Source organism: Tympanuchus pallidicinctus, unplaced genomic scaffold (assembly GCF_026119805.1).
Source record: "Tympanuchus pallidicinctus isolate F22 unplaced genomic scaffold, pur_lepc_1.0 scaffold22, whole genome shotgun sequence".
Classification (NCBI taxonomy): domain Eukaryota; kingdom Metazoa; phylum Chordata; class Aves; order Galliformes; family Phasianidae; genus Tympanuchus; species Tympanuchus pallidicinctus.
The window spans coordinates 27,689,245-27,710,658 of record NW_026294739.1 but is presented as its reverse complement, the minus strand read 5'-3'; the positions used below and the strand labels follow the sequence as shown (position 1 = coordinate 27,710,658).

At 44.0% G+C, this 21,414-nt stretch overlaps 1 protein-coding gene across 1 annotated transcript in view; it reads left to right on the top strand.

The window, feature by feature from the left end:
* The first annotated feature begins 470 nt into the window (after positions 1-470).
* The window catches only part of GAN (gigaxonin), a 36,505-nt gene continuing 15,561 nt past the window's right edge, over positions 471-21,414 (top strand). The window contains exons 1-9 of the mRNA XM_052685884.1: positions 471-728; positions 11,455-11,569; positions 12,413-12,763; positions 13,598-13,815; positions 14,657-14,778; positions 15,232-15,344; positions 15,970-16,119; positions 16,378-16,514; positions 17,147-17,275. Coding sequence (XP_052541844.1) covers positions 562-728; positions 11,455-11,569; positions 12,413-12,763; positions 13,598-13,815; positions 14,657-14,778; positions 15,232-15,344; positions 15,970-16,119; positions 16,378-16,514; positions 17,147-17,275 — 1,502 coding nt within the window. The 5' untranslated portion in view covers positions 471-561. The remainder of the gene's footprint in view (positions 729-11,454; positions 11,570-12,412; positions 12,764-13,597; positions 13,816-14,656; positions 14,779-15,231; positions 15,345-15,969; positions 16,120-16,377; positions 16,515-17,146; positions 17,276-21,414) is intronic.

Sequence of the window (21,414 nt, the reverse complement as noted above, 5' to 3'; positions counted from 1 at the left end):
CATACACAGCAGGAGGAAGAGCTAAAACCAGTAACACAACTGTGTTTTCCACCCTTATAGCCCATGCAGGAGGCACAGAAACAAACCCGTGTTTGTCTTTTCAAATAACCAGGCCACTCAATGACAGCTTTTGCAATAATTCAAACCACTGCTCCCTCGGGTGTGCAATTACCCAACAATGAGCAAAATACACCTTCCACCAGCAGCCCGAGAGCTCTCCTTGCTCAGTGCTGCGGAGACGTGCGTGAAGCCCTCCTGCATCCTGCCGGTCTGGTTCGAAGCAGAGACATCTGACATTCCGGATAATTACACCCAAGCCAGAAGCGACCTCCACACGTTCTAACAGCGCCGCCAGCCCTCCTGCATCGCCGCTCCGCTCCGCTCCGCGCGGGGGCGCTGCCGGGGCAGGGGCGCGTCGCTCCGCCGCCGCCGCTCCCGCCCAGATGGGCGGCGCGGGTTGATGACGTCAGCCATGGTGCGAGGCACCGATTGAGGCGGCCGGCGCGGCGCGGCTCGGCACAGCGCGAGGTGTTTGCGGGCGGCGGGGCCCGGCCGGGCAGCATGTCGGGACCGAGCGCCGTGTCGGATCCCCAGCACCCGGCGCGGCTGCTGCGGGCCCTCAGCTCCTTCCGAGAGGAGAGCCGCTTCTGCGACGCGCACCTGGTGCTGGAAGGCGAGGAGATCCCGGTGCAGAAGAACATCCTGGCGGCCGCCAGTCCCTACATCAGGTGCGGCGGTGCCGGGCCGTCCCGGGGCGGTTATGTAACGGGGAGCGCGGACTGCGGGCCGCCGCTCTGCCTGCCGGCCGCTGCGCATCGGAGCTCGGGCAGCGCCGGCCAGCGCGGCTCCGGGCTGCTGCGGCCGGGCCTGTTGGGACGCTGGGTGCGGAACGTCGTGCCTGTCCGCCCGCCCGCCTGCACGCTGGGTTGGCGCGGAGCGCGGGCCGGGCGCTGCCTGCTTGCTGCTGCCACATCGCGGAGCGCTCCGCGGCTCTATTTCTGTACGCTTTTGGGGCGGCGCGGTATTTTGTGGTACACCCGCAACGTTTTCAAGCGTGAAAACAAAGTAAAAACAAACGGAGTGTGAAGTTGGTGATTAACTTCTAAATGGATGTTGGTCCAAAGGAGCACTTCTCCCTGCCCGTAGCCATGAGCAGGTGCGGCTGAGGCCGGGAGTAGGGTGCTGTAAAACTCACCGAGATGGAAGAGCAGGAAAAAGAACCCTCAGAACGGACACTGAGGTGCTTCAGTACTCAGAGTCAGCTGTGGAAGGCTGCTTTGAAAGGCAAGCCGAAGGCATGAAGTAAGGGTGAGCAGTCAATGAAATGTTCTTCAGATGCCTGAATCCTTTTTTGGTTGTTGTTTGTCATTTTGTAGATGACCCAATGCCAGATCCAAAATCAAGACTGGAGGCTTGCTGTAAGTGGGAGATGCTGTCGTTCTGCTGCAGCAGCAGTATAGGCATACACAGAATGTGCGACTTTTGGTTGCACAACCTCTGTAGTTCAAGGATACTATAAACTACTCTATAGAAGGGCGCCTTTTCACAGATGTTCATTTCAATGTATTGCATTTTGTTCTTGATCTCTGAAAAACCAGCTGGGAAACACAAGTTAGGTGTCCTGGAGTTAGAGCTGCACTGGCTCCAACAAAACCTGCACTCCTTGGAGTTGTGGGTATTTTTGTAACTCGGGATTGCTCAGGCTCATATCCAAGAAGGAACTCATTAGCTATGTGGAAAGTAGGTTACCTGCATTAGTACATAAATATGATGTAGTGTTGGTCCCTTTGTTTCTTTTGGTTGTTGTTTTTTTTTTTTTTTTTGAGCTTACTCATCTTTTCTCCTTGGGCTTACAAGATGTGACAATACATGTACCCAATTCTGCAGCACATTAAGAAACATGTTTGCCTTACCTGCCTTTGCAAAACCACATTTTTACCTGTGATGCTTGTCTCTTCTCATCACTGTAGGATCCCTTTCTTACTCCAGCTGTCCTTTATTTTGGGTGGAATGGGTCAGGTGGGGCACCAGTATTGGAGAACTGTGGTTCCAGCTGAAATGAACATCTCAGTGGCTTTGGTGATAAAATGCAGCTCTAGCTGTACCCAAACTTCTGCAAGTCCTATTTATTCTGAGTGTTTTCAGAATGATTGATTTATGTTTCTATATAAAGAGTTACCAGGAGACGCAGGAATTCAATGTCATGTTATTTTAAAGCTAGCTTATTCCAAAGCATGCTATGTTACCAGAGTCTGAAAGTCCAACTGCCAATTGATTTGAGTTACATTTATTCCAATATGTAGCTCCAAAAATCCAATAACTAATTTCAGAAGAACATTTGGAAGAAAAATGAGTGGATATGTGGAACGTAGCAGTGGAAGTATTAGCTGGCATTGCCTTTCCTGGCTCTGTCCTTATATACTGTGGCTGTGGGCAAGTTCAGAAACTTCGTATGGTTTGCATGAATGCTGAATTTAGGGTGTGAGCAGGAAAATAAGTAGGCATGGATGTTCTGAGGGGGTGGTTGGGTGTGAGCACAGCACTGTGTGCTGAAGGATTTGTGTAGCCACAGAGAGAGGAGCGTTACCTGTTTTTGAGTTTTGCATGGAAGTTATTTGGCTGAGTGGTTATGAGTAGGACATTTATAAATTGCAGTGATGTGGTTTTCCCTGTTGTTACTTGGCAGCTTGAGTATCCATGCAGCTCAGAAATGGCAGCTGGGAAGAGGCAGAAAGACGTGAAGACAAAGCAGAGACACACGGAAGATCTGCTGATGCTGTGGACCCCATCTGCCTTTGTTCATTTGCTGGCTTCTGCAGGGGCAGGAAAAAGCACCAGCTTCAAGGATGAGCTGTCAGCCCTTGGGCCAGTAAGACTGCGTTTGTGTGGTAGCTTGAGGTCTTGCCCCAGCTGCTCAGTGCCAGGCTGCTCATAGTCCTCTTATGGGCAGCAGGGCCTTGGATGGCTGTGTGAATTCCTACAGGATGGACGTATTTGTGCAGCTTTATTTCATCCCTTAGCCTGCCCCAGAGCGAATCTTGACATTTAAAAAGCAAACAAACAAACCAGAAGTCTTCCTGCATATTTCTAACATCTCGTGGTATGTTTCTGAGCCTGAGAAAAGGAGTTGTCCTAATGAGGAGTCTGCCATAGGGCAAAGCATGGTTTGGCTCATGGGCACTGCTCTGCTCCCCAGAGAGGTTTGGTTTGAGCCAGGTTAGCTCTTGGCTTTCTCTGCTGTAACAAATCAGCCACAGCTCTGCACTACTGCTTTTTTCTTCTGTGCTTTTGTCCTGACAATAGCTGTAGCACATTTTTCCCAAGATGGTTTCCTTTGGCTCAGTTTGTTTGATTTGGGAACCCAGAGTAAATTACTCCAGCATAAGAGTGCTTTTGACAGAATAAACTGCTTACAGTAGCATGGTCTAAGTTGTAGCATTCATCCAGAACCCTTTTATAGGATAGGTTTGGTTAAGTATTGTGGTATCCTCAGCAGCAGGTTTCTCATCCAAGCAGGTCTGTCGCTGTCTGAGCAGTTTGAGGCCGGCTGAAACTTGCAGCTCTGGGCGCCTGGCAGCTCTGTCTGCTCCCCGGGTGTCAGGGCACACAGAGAGCAGGGGGGGTGTAGGAACTCAAGTTTGTGAATGAACTTCGCACTGTTACGTGGTGATTGTTCTGCTATCTTAATTAAGTGCTGTGTTTAACAAATCAGGAATTTTTTGTTATCTCAGTGTGTCTCGTCTTTGGTTTTCACACATCTGTGTGAACAGATTGTAGATGGGTGTATGTACTCTATGCTGTTCCTCAACATTTTTCTGACTCGATAACAGACCAGTAACCATACTTGTGTCTTTTCCCAGACAAGCATAATATAGCCAAAATAAAAATAAAAGGTGAAGTTCTGGTACTTTACCTGTAGATCTGTTTTGATTGGAAATAACACGACAGCATTTGCACCTTCTGAGCTGTGCTGTTCAGCCTTCTGGCATGCCTAAAACATGCTCACAAGCCCACCTTGTGAGACCTGTCTGCAAGACCCTTCTGCAACTCCCAAACCTCCACAGACCACAGTGGATCAGTGCTGTGTCCTCTGTCACCTGGCTCCTTTTCTCTCAGTGCCACCACTGGTCCATTGGAGTTACCAGGAGGCAGCCAGTAAGACTTTTTCCTTTGGAGAGCAGCACAAAGTGGGTTCCAGTGCCACTTGCTCCCACTGCTTATTTCCAGATCCTTGTTTGGTTTTAACTGGCATTTATGGGGACTCTGTAGTGTTTTAGCACTGTTCAGGACTGAGACAACTAACAGCTGAAGCTGGGTGCTACTTTGGTGATGAGGGCTCTGTTTTCTTAAGCTGTGCTTTAGCTGAATTGCTCTCTGCTTCTTGCGGGTTGAAGGCATATGTCTGCCCATCCCTCTCCGTTTGTCTGCTCCCCGCTGCAGAGTGCTGTTGTAGTAAGTGCTTCTACAAGCAGGAGTTTCAAGCCGTGCCGTAGCAAAGCTTTCTTAGGAGAGATTTGTTTCTGTCGGTCTCCCGGGGATTTCAGAGGCTGCCCTGACAGTGTGAACTCTTGCAGTAAGGAAGGAACAGACTGTGACAGGTTTTCCTCCCGGACTTTTAAGGCTGTTTTGCAAATTATGCAAGACTTCTTTCCAAATGATACTACAGTGTTACTGGTGATGCTTTAGTGATACCCCAGTTGTAGAGTCTCTGCAGCTTTGAGGAGCAGTGAATCAAAATTGTGGCTGCATCCAGAAATTCTTTATCTGGCACAGCCCAGAAGTGTCTAAACATGGATTGTGTTTGGGTAAGGAGTTGAGGGGCAGCAGCAATATAGGTATATTAAGAGCTTATGGTTTAAAAAGGGCTATGCCGGGCTTGAGTGGGGAGTTACTAATTACATTCCTGCTCCAACAAGCCCCTAAACACAGCCTGGAGGGAGGAAGCAGTAAGGTTCCTGCCCAGCAAGGTACAGGCAGGCAATGCAGCCGATTGTTGCTCCATGTCAGGCAAAGGGGGAGCATGAAATCAGACCATCTTGTTTACAGAGGAGATCTTGAGGTGACCCTTTGTGGTCTCTGTATTGAAGAGGTGCAATTCAAGCACATGCTTGGTTTGAGGGAGGGGAGCAGAATGCAGCAGTTCAGGATGTCTGGGTCATTTCCACTCTGCAGGTTGTGTGTCCACCTCTGTTAATTGTTGTTTGCCCAAAGTTTTGTTGTTAACAGGGCTTTTTGTATTAACCTTTCTTTAAATTGTACTCTGTGTGGAACAGGGCTGTTCTGATGGTGCTGCTGCGCCCCAGGGAAAATCTAGACTGAGTTTGAACGCTTCGTTCATTGTGTTTGTTTGCATTGATCTCAGCTACAAACAGAGAAGGAACTTCTTCCTCATGTGGGCTGATAGATAATGAAATGGGAAGTAACTAATGATCTCACAGAGTTTTTCTTTGCTCTGTGTAGACCTTTTATGTCACGTGTGTACAAATCTTCCCCTCTCGATCCTGCTGCTGAGCACAGTGCCACTTGTGTTTCCATGCTGAAGGCTCCCCTGTTCATCTCCCAACAGTTCCAAGCCAACAAACAAAATTGCTGCTGTGGACAGCTCTGAAACTACCAGCTGCCTATCAAGGAAATAGCTTTGTAATACCATGTAGTTGGTGGCGTATGTCCTTAGGCATGTTGCTTTTACATCTCCTGAACAACTGTAAGCTGCCGACTGCGACTCTTGCTGTTCGTTGTGAATGTAGCCCTTTGACTTGCAGACTCTTGGCTCCTTGTGCTGGCGAAGTTTATACTTCACTTTCCTTTTTCCTCTTGGCTGTTTTGGCTTTTCATCACAGCCTTGCAGACTATGATTTTCCAGCTTCTGGTGTTCTCCACAGCTCCGCAAGAGTAAGAGGGTTAAAAAACCCACCTGAAAAAATCAGGTTTTCTCAGCAGGCTCTTTGGTGTTTTTCCAGTAAGTTTGCAGTAAGTCGCAGTATGTCTAGTTTATTAGAGATGTATTAGATGGTGTTACAGTTCATAAAGACTTTATTAGAAGTTTAGTGGTGTGAGTATGGTACTGTTCTCGCTCCTTCTTATTTAAAAAAAAATTAACACGTTTAAACACAGAGTTAATTTAAAAGAAGACTTTTCAATTAAGGTACAATTCAGTTCTTGGTTTAAAGCTGTAGAAATGCCTTCCTTGCTCTTCCAAGGAAGACCTGGCTCCAGGCTGCTTCCTGTTTGGTAGAAACTCAGCTCTAGTGTTCAGCTGATGCTGAATGGAAGTCTCATGAGTCATCTGTTCAGTGGGTGGATGTGAACATGCTCTGGAGCGCCGAAATGGTGTGGATGTGACACTGAAGTTGCTGAGGAACAGCCTTGATGGAGCTGCATGGAACTAGCCTGCTGCCTGCTGAGGAACTGCAGTTCCATATTTCTTCCCACCTTTTAAAAGGCACAAATGACCTATCTGAAACAATTGGTACAGAAATACCACATTTCAGAGGTATTTCTTTTACAGGAAGGTATGTGATAGTCATTTTTCCTTTGAGGAGGTGGCAGCCAGGCCTGCTCCCCTCAGCTACACGACCCGGTGAGGCCTGGCTCTACGCTGCTCCTGGGTGAGCCCTAAAGCCAGGAGTCCCTGCTTGGAGGCTGTTCTAGTCAGGTGTGTGTTCTGTCTGCTTAGTGCTAGCCTTGTGTTTGTGCAGGACGTGCTGGCTGAGGGGAGGCTGCCCACTGAGATTGCAGCCTGGCTCTGGGCGAGCTCAGCATAGTCAGATGTTTGGGGTAAACAGGCAGTTCACTGGGGGAAGCCCACCAGCTGTGAACACACCCTGTGCTGCTGTTGAAGGAGTCGCTTCTTGTTTTGTTTCACTTTTCTCTTATAGAGGGAGGGGAAAAAAGCCTTAATCATAGAATCACCAAGGTTGGAAAAGACCTCCAACATCTCCTAGTCCGACCGTAAGTTAAGTTTTTGCCTGAATTTTTCTTTGTTGGAAAGTTGAGGTTATTCCTCTTTGCTCCCCTTTAAACCAAAGGAAGCAACTTGTGCGGATCTCTATGCTGAGCTGTTGGGTGGAATATTTTGCCTTGAGACCAGAAGTTGCAGTTACAGATGATTTTAAAAAGAAAGACCTAGTGAAGGCACAGCCAAAACGCACTGAGAGCTGGCACCCTTTCCAGGGTGTGGTGAAGACAGTCAGTCTTTTATGTGCACTGCTGAAGGCCTGGGTGCAACCTCCAGAAGAGCCTCTCATTTGATTGTAAAGTGCAGTGTTGGAGGAGGGCAGTGGGTGGAGTGAACTGCTGCATCATGTTGTTATGTGTGACCTATTTAACGGTGTAATTATTAAAGTTCTTTGCATGCAGAAAGATCAGCCTGGCTGGAAGGAAAATGTTGCAGATAGAACATTTCACACAGAGGGTGGTGACGCACTGGAACAGGTTGCCCAGGGAGGTTGTGGATACTCCATCCCTGGAGGCATTCGAGGCCAGGCTCTGGGCAGCCTGGTCTGGTGATTGGCGACCCTGCACATAGCAGGGGGGTTGAAACCAGATGGTCTTTGAGGTCCTTTTCAATCCAGGCCATTCTATGATAGAAGGGCAGATGTGAGAAAGAATTGGCCAATGTAACAGTGAAGTTAAGCAGGGGTTAGATTTAACCCAGTAAGCTTGTAGTGTGAAGACTCAGCTAGGGTAAGGAAGAGATAAAATGATGTTTGCTGATGTTATGTTTGCACTGAAACCAGAATTTGAAAGTTTTTTTTCTCTACTGATGAGGAGCAATGATGTACTTAACTTGGCATTTCTGCTGCTCTCTGGCATCCTATGGCCATCTCCTTCTGGCCTGGGGTGCAGCTTTGCCAGAAATTTTTGTTAGAGATACAGCTCCATTTGAAAATGCCTTCCTGTGAAGGTCACAGCACTAGTGCAGATAAGGGATGTGTCAGCACAAATGGATTTTATTGTGCCTTGATTTGGAAGGATAGTCTTCTTTCCTTAGTGCTGAGATGGAGTAGTGTCCATTGGCAGAGCCTGTGTGGCGTAGGCTGGCCCTCGTGGCTAATCTGGAGTTAATCACTAAATCAGTAATCTGGAAAGGCAGCTTCTTTCAAAAAGAAGAGCATTTCCCTCTTCCCTCCTGGGTTCACTTCTCACAGCTGTGTAAGCAGCTCTGCAGAGCTGCATTGTTAGCAGTGTGGTGATGTCCAAGTAGGCAAAAGTTTTGTTTTGTTTTAACCTCTGCAGAGCACCAAAACCAAAGCAACTAGCTTTGTTTCCCAGTTTCTGATTGTTCTTCACTACAGATATTTTAAATCTACTCAAGTAACTGCAACCTGAAGCGTTCTCTTTGGAGACTGCATTGCTCTCATTTACCTTGCTGGTGCTATTGCTCACGTCTCAAGAAGAGATGTTGGGGTGTTTTTCCTTGCTGTGCATTATGCGGTGACATCTGAGATGACTCATTAGGACTGTGCTCCTTAAGTGACGTGGAAGAGCAGATTCTAAATTTGTCTGTGACAGCCACACAACATCAAGCACAGCACAGCAGCGCTTGTTTGCATGCATGGAGTCAAACTGTTCAAAACTGAATTAGGTGAGAAAATAAGGTTAAGAAATTCCATTGCTTTGTTTTCCCCTAGCTCTGTGTGCATCTGGGCTGTGCTCTGTGCCGTGAGGTTTTATTTCCTTCCAAATCTGGATGGTCTGGTCTTTCATCTGAGATGAGGAAGACCGAGGCAGCTATTTATGCAATGGTTTGGCAAATTAGAGTGCTTTTAAAGTCATCAGAAACGTTGTCCTTAGTAGGAAGCTCTCACATGCATGCATTAGAAGCAGCCGTAGTGCATCGCTGTTCGTTGTTGGATTCCAGATTTCATCCATGCAGATCATAGGAAGAATGAATCACTGTGGAAAAGAGCATGCTGGCAGGGAAAGCAAACATCCTTCCTGGCATATTCACAGACTGGAAACCTTTGTTCAAGCGTGGTTTGGAAGCTTTCTTCTAGATTGAAGTTTAATGGAGAAAACCGGGGTTATGTGTTGCTCGTGCTGCTGTCTGCTCTCTACCTGAGCTGGGAACAAACGTGTTTGGAAACTTCCCAGTTCTGAGAGCTGAATGTGCTGTGACCAGGATACCTGAGCTCTCTTTTTGCTGGTGAGGAGTGGATGCAGGTGGTGCAAGAGGAGGCATGTCCCCGTTCCTTCCTCTTACATACCCTGTTAATTTCTCCTCTCCCAGATTTCTCTGAACTGCTACACTCAGTTTTCTGTCTTAGCCTTTTCCAGCCCTTAGCCCCGCTATCTCATCCAGCTGCTGTTTGGGAGTGGTTCTTGTGTCATGGCTCAGATGGAGAGCCTCATAGTTCATTAGCTAGCAAATTAAGGCTCTGAGACAGATGGATAACTGCTCCTATCATCTGAGAAACAGCAAAGCGTCGTCTGAAACTGAGTGGGCCGCAGTTGCATACTGTGAGTGTTTGTCTGCACACAAGAGTCTGTAACTGTGCAGACTTCTCCATGTGCTCTCAAGTTTATTTTCTCTGCTCTGTTTGTTTTGGGCATCTGCAATTGGTTTGTTACTTTTCAGGTTAACAACTGTTGTACCCTGAAGGAGTACACAGGAAATAGAACACAGAGCCTGATAAGACCCCAAAGCTGTGGGCAGTGCTTCCTTGTTACTAGGAGGTGTCAGTGTAAAGTCCGTGCAAGGAGGTGATTTAGCTTGGGTGTGGGCTGGTGATGCTGAGATGAAAGTTAGTGATAAGCAGTGCTAGTCCTTTCCCTAATCTCCCCATTAGTGCTGCCATGCAATGTGTTTATTACATGCTTGCACTTGGTTTAAAACCCACACTGCATTGGCTGCCCTGGTTTGGTGTGGTTCCGTAGCTGCTGCACATAGGTGCTTGGTGTAGAATGGATCCCATCTGGCTGCTGTTCCTGGGAAGAAGCCAGACACTGCAAATGTAGATCTGTTTGGTGTTACTGAACAAAAATGCCATTTTGTCCCAGGAAATAAGGAATAGCTTTCATTATCAAGCAAGAAACCCTGAACTCAAGTGTAACCAACATACATAAAATTGAGGTAATTTGGATAGACTTGAAAAATCTGCGTATAGAAACCTAACCCTGGAATTGGGAATGGATGTTGGTGTGTGTGCATATGCTCTTTCCTTCATTTGGAGCTTGTAGGTGTGGGAAATGCCTGTTTCCCATGGGCAGGAAGGGGTGGGTTGGGAGACAAGTTGCACGAAATTGCTTGAGCCCTACATTTGCTATGGAAGTTTTTAGCTGGCAGTTCACAGATCAGTGTCTGTTCTTTCAACATGATTGGGAGTCATGTGGGCCATTTACAGAAGGTGTTTAATTTTCCTAATCTCATTCCAGGAGTTAGGAAATAAGCAATTTGCTCATCCAAATGATGTTGTTGTTCTGTTGCTTGTGCGAGGTGCTACACAAACACAGAGCGAAGCAGTTCAGTGTCAATGCTGTTGCAGTGATGTGCATGAATTGGAGCAGTTATTTCTGACAGAGTTTTGCTCACAGCTTGGAAGAGCAATGTGAAAACAAGGCAGCAGATATGGTGGAGGGCTGAAATTGCCATCTTTATTTGTACTTCAGAATAACTATTCATAACTATTTGTAACTCAGATTTTATTTGATGTGAGTTGCATGTTTTGAGATGATTAATTCTGAGTGTAAGTGAAGCAGCATCTAGCCCTTAACTAGGTCGTATCTGCTTGGTGCGAGTGTAGATAACAGAAGACAGTGACAGTGTGAGGTGTTTTTCAGTTCTCTGTTCTATTCAAAAGCACATCCAAACTTCCTGGGATTTTTGAAGAGACTGCTCACCAGTAATGTGTCTGCTGACATAGATGAATATTTACAGCTTGACTGACCAGAACATGGTCTGTTTCCTGGAACTGTGAGCACACAGTGCAGCTGAAAGCCAGTCGTAACGTTGATCTGATAACATAATAAACCAGACAGAATGGTCCTGTTGTGCTGCCAGTGTACATTTGGTCACCTGTGCTCATTCCAGTGTGGGTTTTTTTTTTTGGAGGGGGAAGCAACGGGGGCTGTTTGTTAGTTTGTTTCACCTTTACCAAAGCAGATTCTTTTTTCATCTGTCAGCAGAATTGCCCTTCTGTTTGAAGCTTTGAGTGATGCTTGTGAATGCTTGGGATGAGTGAGCCAGGAGAAAATTGCTTTGGCTCTCCAATGCCATAAGTAGTTTCCAAGGCTAGCCTGCTTGTTCTGTCTGCACATATGATAAGCAGTACCAGAGAGCATGCGTATAGTCTCTTCTTGCCAATTTTCAGATTATGTTGTAAGGTTTTACCATTTCTGTTTCAGCAAATGTAATTTGCAGCTTGCCTGCTGTCATTTTTCTTTAGAAAGAAATGCTGTGCCCAGCTCATGAGTGCTTCTTATTTATTGGTTCATCTTCCCTTCTTCTCTTAGGACGAAGTTGAATTATAATCCTCCAAAGGATGATGGCTCAACATACAAGATTGAACTTGAAGGGATATCTGTTGATATCATGAAAGAGATACTAGATTACATCTTCAGTGGACAGGTATGGTATTAAAAAGAACTAGGTGGAAATTGGATTGCTTGACAAAATAATCTGGGTTTTAACAGTACTATACTGAAAGACAAATCCATCAGGAGGCACACTTTAAAGATTAATGTTGAAGCAACTGCAGAGTGGTACATCTCACATAGGCTCTGCCCATGAAATAGAGGCAGCAAGTTCTGCAAGGAGTTCTTTCTTGTTGCACCATGGAGGAGGACTCTGAAAAATTCCATTTTGAGTACTTGTTTTTGTTTAGTAACTTGTGCTTGTTCACTGTTTAGTAACCTGCTTTAAAACAGACCACTACCAGAAAACTGGATTGACAGCAATGGAGGCTGAGACACATCACTGACCCCATGTATTGAAGTACTGCAGGCATTCTCATGTCTGGTTCTCCTGCCATGTGCCCGTTGTGTCTTTATTCCAGTAGCCTTAGCAGGAATCAATGTGTGCAGTTCATTCAGAACCAGAGTTACTGCTGAACTGCTTAAGCTTTAGGCAAAAGCAAAGAAGCAGATATGCCTTGAGATTCTTTTCTGGACATTCACTTTTTTTAAAGACCATTAATTTATTGCAGAAAAATTCATTACAGGTTCTCAGATGAGAGTAGCAATTTCATGGTTCCCTAGGGTGCAAAATCCTGCAGTGACACCTTCTGTCAATCCAATCCCTTCCCATTCCTTGATTAATTTATATACATGTAGTAGTCATATTGATTTCTCATAACTTTTGCAATGCTGTTAATATTCCATTTCCCAGCCACTGAGAATGACTGTAGTGAATATGGACATGTCATGGAGCAAATGGGTGATAGTAGCATAACTTCTAAATTAATTCTTGCAGATCAGGCTAAATGAAGAAACTATCCAAGATGTGGTACAGGCAGCTGATCTCCTGCTGCTTACAGACTTAAAAACTCTCTGCTGTGAGTTTTTAGAAGGTTGCATAGCTGCTGAGAACTGTATTGGTATTCGGGACTTTGCACTGCACTATTGTTTGCATCATGTTCACTACCTTGCCTCAGAGTATCTGGAAACTCATTTTCGAGATGTCAGCAGCACAGAGGAATTCTTGGAACTGACTCCTCAAAAACTGAAAGAAGTGCTGTCGATGGAAAAGCTCAATGTTGGAAATGAAAGATACGTCTTTGAAGCAGTGATTAGGTGGATTTCTCACGATTCAGAATCGAGAAAGGTCAGGATACTGAAAGGTTTATTTTTTGCATGTGACTTCAATCAGTATGCTTATTCTAATGGGTGGGAACTTCAGGTAGCATCGTAGAGTCATTTAGCTTGGAAAAAACCTCATGTGATCATTGAGTTGAGCCATCATGTAACACTACCAAGTCTACCACTTCAACCATGCCCCCCAGCTTGATGTCCACGTGACCCTGAAATACCTCCAGGGCTGGGGATGCCACCACCTCCTGGGGCAGCCCGCTCCAATGCCTAACAACTCCTTTCATAAGAAATTCCCCCTAACATCCAATCTAAACCTCCCTTTGCACAACCTCAGGTAGCTTCCTCATGTCCTGTCGCTTGACTCCTCTGCTGCAGCCTCCTTTCAGGTAGAGCAATGAGTTCTCCCTTGAGCCTCCTCTTCTCAATACTAAATCCCTGCTCTCTCAGCTGCTCCTTGTAGGTCTTGTTTTCCAGGAATGTTATTTGCAGGGCTAATCTGATTTTTATAGAGTTGAATTTTGCCAGAAATGCAGACTGTGTGATTGTAGTAAAAACATGAAAGAAAGCTGTGCTGATGATATATTATTTCCTGTCTTTATTATTTAATAGGCATTAAGAAGAAAAGAGAAACCCTTTGACACTTAATGATATAATGTTGATCTCAGAGAGAGAAAGCAAGTAGCACATTTCTAGTGAGACTTCAAAGAATTCTAGTAACACTGCAGTAGATCTTGTTACTACTTCCAAATATCAGGAATGCTCTTTAAAGTTTTTGTTAATCTGTGTGTGAATGCCTTAGTGTCATTCCACGGAGTGTTGGGAATGTTGAGTTGGTCTCTTTCTGTAGGTTCACATGAAGGATGTCATGTCAGCAGTGTGGGTCTCAGGCTTGGATGCGGCGTATTTACGTGAGCAGATGATGAGCGAACCACTGGTACGGGAGATTGTGAAAGAATGCAACAACATCCCTCTCACACCACCTCAGCAGGGAGAGGCCATGCTGGCCTCCTTCAAGCCCCGTGGCTACTCGGAGTGCATCGTGACTGTCGGTGGGGAAGAAAGAGTGTAAGTATTGAGTGGCAGTGCAGGTTGCTACGAATGGTCAAATAGAAGCATCTAGATCTGAGAATGCAGCGTGGAGTCAGTATTTGCACCTCAGTGTGCTTGTTACCCTATCATTTGAACTTGGTTTGGAGTTGTTCAGCCACGCCTGAGATATTTTTTGAGTGGTTCAGCAGTGAGTAGTTGTTTTGTGATAATCCTCTGACTTGGAGTAGGATGTGGTGTTTGTTTGGTATCAGTATGTGCTGGCTGCTTTGTTGGTGTTTTTCATTTTGTTTCTTACTCAATAGATTGTACTCAAAACAAGCGCAGAACTTTGGAGAAACACTTTTCTAATCATCTTAAAAAGCATCTATAGTAACCTGAAAGATAATGAGCATATAGTTTAACTGCTGCATCTACGACAGCTGTGGTTCTAAAGTAAAGTCACCATTGGTGCACCTGAGGTGCCAGGTGAAAATTGGTGTGTCACAGAATAATCCCTTTCTGTGCCAGAGCAGTTTTAGTACTTGCAGCACTCTAAAAGATAGCTCATTATTACAATTCAAATAACATTTTGCTCATCAGTTTGTAGGTCACTTTGCTGAGAGGTTACTGATAATCTCTGTCCATTCTTTTGTTCAAATTTGCTCCTAAAAAAATAATACAGGTAAATGCAGTATGAATGAGGAGGGCCTGCTTTTTATGTCTCCAGTGTGTAGAAAACTAAACCTACCTTATGAGGGAAATGCTGCTCTTTATGAATGTATGTTGTGGACAGCATAGCTTTAGATACAAGTGGTTAGTTAATGGTGAACTTGTAAAACTGTGCTTTGGTTTTGTTTGTTCCCTACCTTGTGTTCAGATCCCGGAAACCAACCTCAGTGATGCGGTGTATGTGTCCTCTTTATGATCCCAATAGACAGCTCTGGATTGAACTTGCTCCTATGAGTATTCCAAGGATCAATCATGGAGTGTTGTCAGCAGGTAAAGGGGAGCTTTGTTTTTGTAAAGGCAGTGTTATGGAAACTTACCAGTGCCTCAAAATATGAGATACAGTTTATATATGTTTTTTCTTTAAGATTACGTTGCACTGGGCTTATTTCATGCTTCCCCTTTGTCTGCCCAAAACATCACTTTATTCTGTGAAAATCCCTGTCATATGAGTGTCTTATAGTCACCATCCCCAAAGTATCTGTTGGAATCTGCTCATCTGTTTTTCCAGGAGTGTATTGTGTTTTGTGTGAATTCTAGTTGCTGCATCACTGAAAGTGTTGAAGAGTATTTGCAGTGGTAGGCTTCAGTGTGGGTAGAACTTTACTTCTTGCAGTGACTGATCCGAAACTCTCAGCAAACGCAGGATACAGCTCACCAGTCTTGTTGCCTTGCTCAGTGAACACAAGTCCTGTTTTTAAGATCACGTTGCTTTTTGTTTTACAGAAGGATTTTTATTTGTGCTTGGTGGTCAGGATGAAAACAAGGGAACGCTGAGCTCTGGAGAGAAATACGATCCAGACACCAATTCCTGGAGTTCCTTGCCACCGATGAATGAGGCAAGATCATTGTTTAACTGTTGGAGTTGATTTTTTTTTTTCTACTTTGGCAAAATTCTGCTTCTGCAGAATTATTATCTGAATCTCTGATCATTTGCATCTTATGCATTCAGAGTCATGCTAGGGATTGCTTTCTGCTTATACTGGCAAACACAAACTGTTACTGAAGAGCTTGCCGTGAAGTTGAACTTCAGGAATTCCTTGCTGTCAAGTGCCTGTACTTGAGCTCAAAGGAAATCCACATTTGTAGTTGTGATGCATTGTGAGAGTAGAGACTTGAAAAGCAACAGCTTTGTTTTGGAGACCACTGCTGTGCAAACTGAAATATGGCCAAGCTCTGTTATTGGATTTCTGCAGCGTCGCTTTTGCTACTCTGTTTTTTTTTTCTTTGAATATCATTTATATTCTTTAATTGGAGAATATAATAATCTTATTTGTGAGATTCAGACTTCATTGTATTTAATATATATATATATTAACATATATATATATATATATATATAGGAAAAACACTGTAGTAATTGATACCAGTATCATTGGGCTGAGAGACACGAGAGAAGATTGTATTGAGTGTTCACAGTTAGCACTTATTTTTTACAGTGCTAACCTCATTGATATTCCTTAGGCACGGCATAATTTTGGTGTGGTGGAGATTGATGGAATTCTGTATATTCTGGGAGGCGAGGATGGTGAAAGGGAACTAATCTCTATGGAGAGCTATGATATTTATAACCGTACCTGGACCAAGCAGCCAGACTTGACTATGGTTAGAAAGGTAAGAATTACATTGTATGTTACCACCTTCCTTGCTGTTAAACAGTTGCAACCATCCTGTGTATCATGAAGCTTTGCTTCAACTGGAAACTAGTAAGTAGCATGGGAATGAGAGCACATTCCTTGTTTATGTATGTTAGAACCATGACTGAAAACATTTGTGCACAATACATGTAAGTGTACATAAGTGTGTGTGGTTAGTTTTGAGCTCTTGGTATAATGCATTTGTGGGTAATCTTGTGTTCTTCTCTTTTTTGAGATTGGCTGCTATGCAGCTATGAAGAAGAAAATCTATGCAATGGGTGGAGGCTCCTATGGAAAGCTCTTTGAGTCTGTTGAGTGTTACGACCCCAGGACTCAACAGTGGACGGCCATCTGTCCTCTGAAAGAGAGAAGGTGGGTGAGGATGGAACTTGGAGGGGGAGAGGGATGGCTAGACTGCTGGAGTCTATTCAGTCAGAGCCCCCCAGAATAGTCACTGAAGCACCAGTTTTATTTTTGTTTTTAAGTAAAGGAAGAGTTGACTGATGATGTCATCAGTGCTGTGTCAGTGTGTGTTTGATAACGTGCGTGGCCTTTTTAACACTGAAGTGCTGATGCTCTGATGAGTGAAAGTTGCCTTTATTCGAGGGGTAAATCCCTCTGTATTGCTGTTAGAAATCACTGAGGATTTTACTGTCTTCCTGATCATGGTGGCCTGTAATTGTAATGCCAAGATGTGGCTGAGCAAAGAGAAGTATCCCATCAATCAAAATGTTTCCGTAGAGGTATGCTCAGCATATTACAGGCAATGCTATCCTGAGGCAAAGTGAAGAGTAGAAATCATAGTTCAGTTGGAACTTCAACATTTTCTCTAGAGATAAATGCATAATGTAGTGGAAAATGTGTATATGTGTATTTTTCATCAATAAATGGTATATCTAAAAATACATGTAAAAAAACTGAAAAAGTTCAGAAGGATGGAATGTTTTAGTATATCTTCTGATTGTGTGTTTTTTTGTATTTTATTTTTTTTTTTTCATTCTTAGGTTTGGGGCAGTGGCCTGTGGAGTTGCCTCTGAGCTTTATGTGTTTGGTGGGGTCAGGAGTCGTGATGACAGCCAAGCCAGTGAGATGGTGACATGTAAATCTGAGTTTTATCATGATGAATTTAAAAGGTAACTAATTATAGCTATAAGCCTAGGGAATACATACAAATCAACAGTCACAGTTGGCTTTTGAAACAGTGTAGATTCTTGTCATAGAAAAGATGCTGTGGGTGCTGTTCAGTCCACAGTTACCTCCACCACTGTGTGTGGCTGATCTCCTCTTGTTTGTTTTGAATCTGCTTCTGACAACTTCATTTGTTATCTCTTGACTCTTGTTTTAGAATCTACTTAACTGCCTGTGGTAACTGTTTAAAACATTGCTTATGTTAGTCTGAATTTTATGGATAAGTTACCTTATGCTCCGGGTGTAATTGGAAAACTTTTGTACCTCCAGTGTTTTCTTTTTGCATTAAACTATAAATTTCTTTTTGTGTTTTCTTTTTAATCAACCAAATTGAAATAAGACTCTGCAGTCAGATATCTCAGAGAGAATTGACTGTGGTGGAGTTTACTAAATCTGTTACGAGATCACATCTTAGGATGTGACCTGTATAAAGGCATATAAAAATCGTATAGCAGTGGGGAATTTGTTATATAATCTTATTCCAAGGTGCAGATGTAAAGAGACTTTAATCTCTGTATGAAATTGACTTTTTGTTGTTCAAAGTGATGTCCAAAAGAGCTCTAACCAGAAGAAGCTGGAGAGGTAACGCACTTCAAGGTGGTTATGGGAAGCAGACAGATGATAAGAATCCTGCTGATTCTCCCTGGTGTTTTCTGTTCCTTTGGGGGCATGGGGAAATGTTAAAAGTGAATAAGCCTTAGGGCAGGAGAGTTTGCAGAAGGTAAATTCTGGAAATAGATGCTGTCCAACAAACTGCCTCCTGCTTTTAGTTGATTTGATGGAAATGTTTCCAGACTGATGCCATTCTTCAGGTGCTCTGAGGCTCACAATTCCTTACCAGTGACTGTAAACTTGTTTCACTGGTTGGTGAAGTTTGAGCACAGGTGAGTTGGTGCCACCTGCTGTCTGCAGCACAGGTACCTGCCAGGCAGCATTTCTGATGCCTGCATTTCTGTTTTTGCTTAGTGGCATCCTAGGGAGTTACAGGATTCGACTAAAGATATAATACAGTTCCAGTCACTTCAGCTCTTGATCTTGCACCCCTTCTGTCATGTGAGTGCCACAAGGGTGTGCTGGCACAAGGTGAGGTAGCAGTAGTCTGACTGTCCAGCTGCAGCTGGAGGCACTTGTAGGGAGCTGCTCAGGTTGTCTCTTTATCTTCTGCCTTGCCAGTGCATGTCATTTGTTTTGGAAATTCGTCTTAATGTGACCTTGAGTTAGGGCTGTAGGCAGCAGACCTACCTTTGCACTAAGCACTTCTCTGCTCTCTGCTTTTGGGAGAGCCCTTTGTCATCGTTGGAGCAAGAAGTGATGTTCGTTACCAGAAGAGGGTGCTGTGATACCATGGTCTGTTATAGCAGCAGCCAGCAGGGACTGGTAGTTATCTCCAGGTCCAGACACAGTTGCACTTTGCGGGATGAGTGCCATCTGTCAGAGGCAAGACAGGGCTTGAGGAGCCTGAGCTGGGCCTGCTTAGGGACAGTTCCTCCTTTTCCTTAGTGCATAGTTAACGTGGTACGTACAGAGACTGATTCGTCATCTTAATGTTTTGCAGTTATTACAGATTATTTATTATTGAAAAGCATGTATTTCTGCAGTAATAGTTTCTAAAACAAATAATAGTAATCGGTCTCCTTCAGACCAGCAACATCAAGGAGTCAGGAGGAGGGAAATGAGCACCTCTGAACTGCCAAGAGCTTATTCATTTTCTAGTCAGGATGAAGAAATAATACTGGAACTGTCTAATTAAACCTGAAATACCACATTGACTGTGATGACATGATTGACAAAAATCTAGAAGCATTAGGATAAAAGGGAAGACGTGTGGAAAGGTGGTATACGTTTGCAAGACTGTTTAGTGACAGTGAGCCAAAAGCACAGCATGTAAATTCCAGCTGTGTATCCAGAAGGGTTCTGTAGCCAAAATTCCTAATGACTTTTCAGTAGTTGCATGTTGTTATCTCATTCTTCCTTATGAACCACAGAGTTTTCTGGGTTTAATTAATTTCAGAACTCCATCTTGTTTGCTTTCTGAGTGTGAAGCACTTCTGGTTCTCTGAGTTCAGCTCTCAGATATTGGTGGTTCACAGCTATGGGCAGCAATAGGCACGTCTCATTTATGTGTCATAGCTCTTATTACCTGTGAACAGAGGATGTAGCATCATCCTAGGAACCCTAGAGCCCATGAGGAACTGAGTTACAAGTTTTGTTTAGTGTATGTGAATAAGCATATGCAATTACATCAGTGTGTAAATCTGCTTTGGATTGGGTAAAAAGGCGGAGGCTTAGCTTTATTCTGATGGTAACTGAGTCCAAGATAATTCACAGTGCATGGTCTTTGACAATTGTAGTTCTTAAGTACAGTACAGACTCCTCCAAGGACTGGGAATATGCAGAGTTCTTCACCCTAGAAAAAAACAAACATTGAGTCCTGCTACACTGCGCTACATAAACAAGTAGTGAGATAAATGAAGTGAGATGGAATACTAACATAAACATGAAATATAAACAGAGTACTGTAGTAATTTATATTGTACTTGAAAAATTTCTGTAACTGAAATGTTTCAGTTAATAAATATTTTGTCAGTTTGTCTCTAGACTTACATGAGTGAGCATAGGTAAGAGGAATACAATTGGAGTGCAGCTTTCTTGAGGCTGCAGATGCAGATTTTAAAGGCAGGGGTTGAGCTTTGTGTGCATGCATCCTCTCTTTTAAAACACTACTCAAGATAAGAATTGATTTTTAAAAGTGTGAAAGTGGGAGATGTGCAACTTGTGCCAGAGCTGTTGGTGTGCCCTGTCCTTGGCTATAGCCACAGGTGGGCTGTCAGTGCAGAATGGTTTTCTAAACCATTTTTGTTTTCCTTAGCTCCTCATTCAGAAGTTTGCTGCTATACTGGGGAGTAATGGTGAGGGGTGCTTGCTCTGAGACAAGTCAGTTAACAACTGCTCTGAACAGTCAATGAACAACTACTTAAAATATTTATTGTGCTGATGGGCCATCATGGAAATAAGATATTTTCAGTGATACGTGAATGGTAAACCAACTGATTTTGTAACATAGTATTAGGAAGAGTCTTACATACAGTATCTTGGAATCTCGTTACTAAGAAATGCTTATGCAGATGTAATGAGAAATCTGACAGCACTATCAGTCAGCCAGTTAAGAGGAACACAGAAGAGGTTTTCATTCATTTGTAGGCTTCCTTTCACAGCTTGTGTTAGCTTACGGTGACGTGTATGGAATACATGGGCTCTGTTTTGCGCCTCAGCGTGCTTCCCGTTTGGAAATAAAAGTTACCATCCTGCTTACAGCTTACAGCGGTTCAGATGAATTTATTTGTCTGTATCACTTTAAGACAGAAAGAAAAAAAAGATTTCTTCTCTTTTTAAAAGGTTTCAGTGGAAGCATATTTCAGTTTGATAGTAATTGTTTTTGTCTCTAGTTAGGCGCCGTCTCCTCCGCTGCTCTCGGGTTGGGTTTGAGGAGACCCATCCTGGAGAAGCATGTGAGAGTTACGTTCCAGAGAGTGTTTTCACATTCCTTTTTTATGGTGTTTTTTCCATACTGTTCCAGCAGTAGGCACAGCCCACGTTGAGCTGGAGCTTCGTCAAGTGCTGATGAAATGTGACCCCTTGCCCTTCCTGTCTTTGTTCCTTCCTAGTTCTAACTGTGAAAACTGCTGTAAGCGTTCCTGAAAAGTTGTGGCTGTTCTCTTAAAAGACGTGTTGAGAAAGGCTGAGAGTGAATTTTCACAAGCAACCACAGATGCTTTAATTTCTTCTCTCTTTTCTGAAGTGCAGCAGTAGTAAAATGGTTGGGTCCCACACTTTTTCCTTTAAACTGGAGCCTTGGGTTCCTAGTGGAGCCAGCCCCCAGAGTTCGTGTGATTTCTGAACTTGATGAGTAGCTAAAATAACCCATCTAGTGTTATGTGTTTCCTTCCCTTGACATAGGCCTGTATTTACCACTGGAAAGCAAAACAACCCCTTCCTCCCCAACAAACCTACAGTCTTCCTCCTCCATCTCTCTGCCTTTTATGCACCCTTCCTAATTTGAGGTAACTTGGTGCTAAATGTGAAG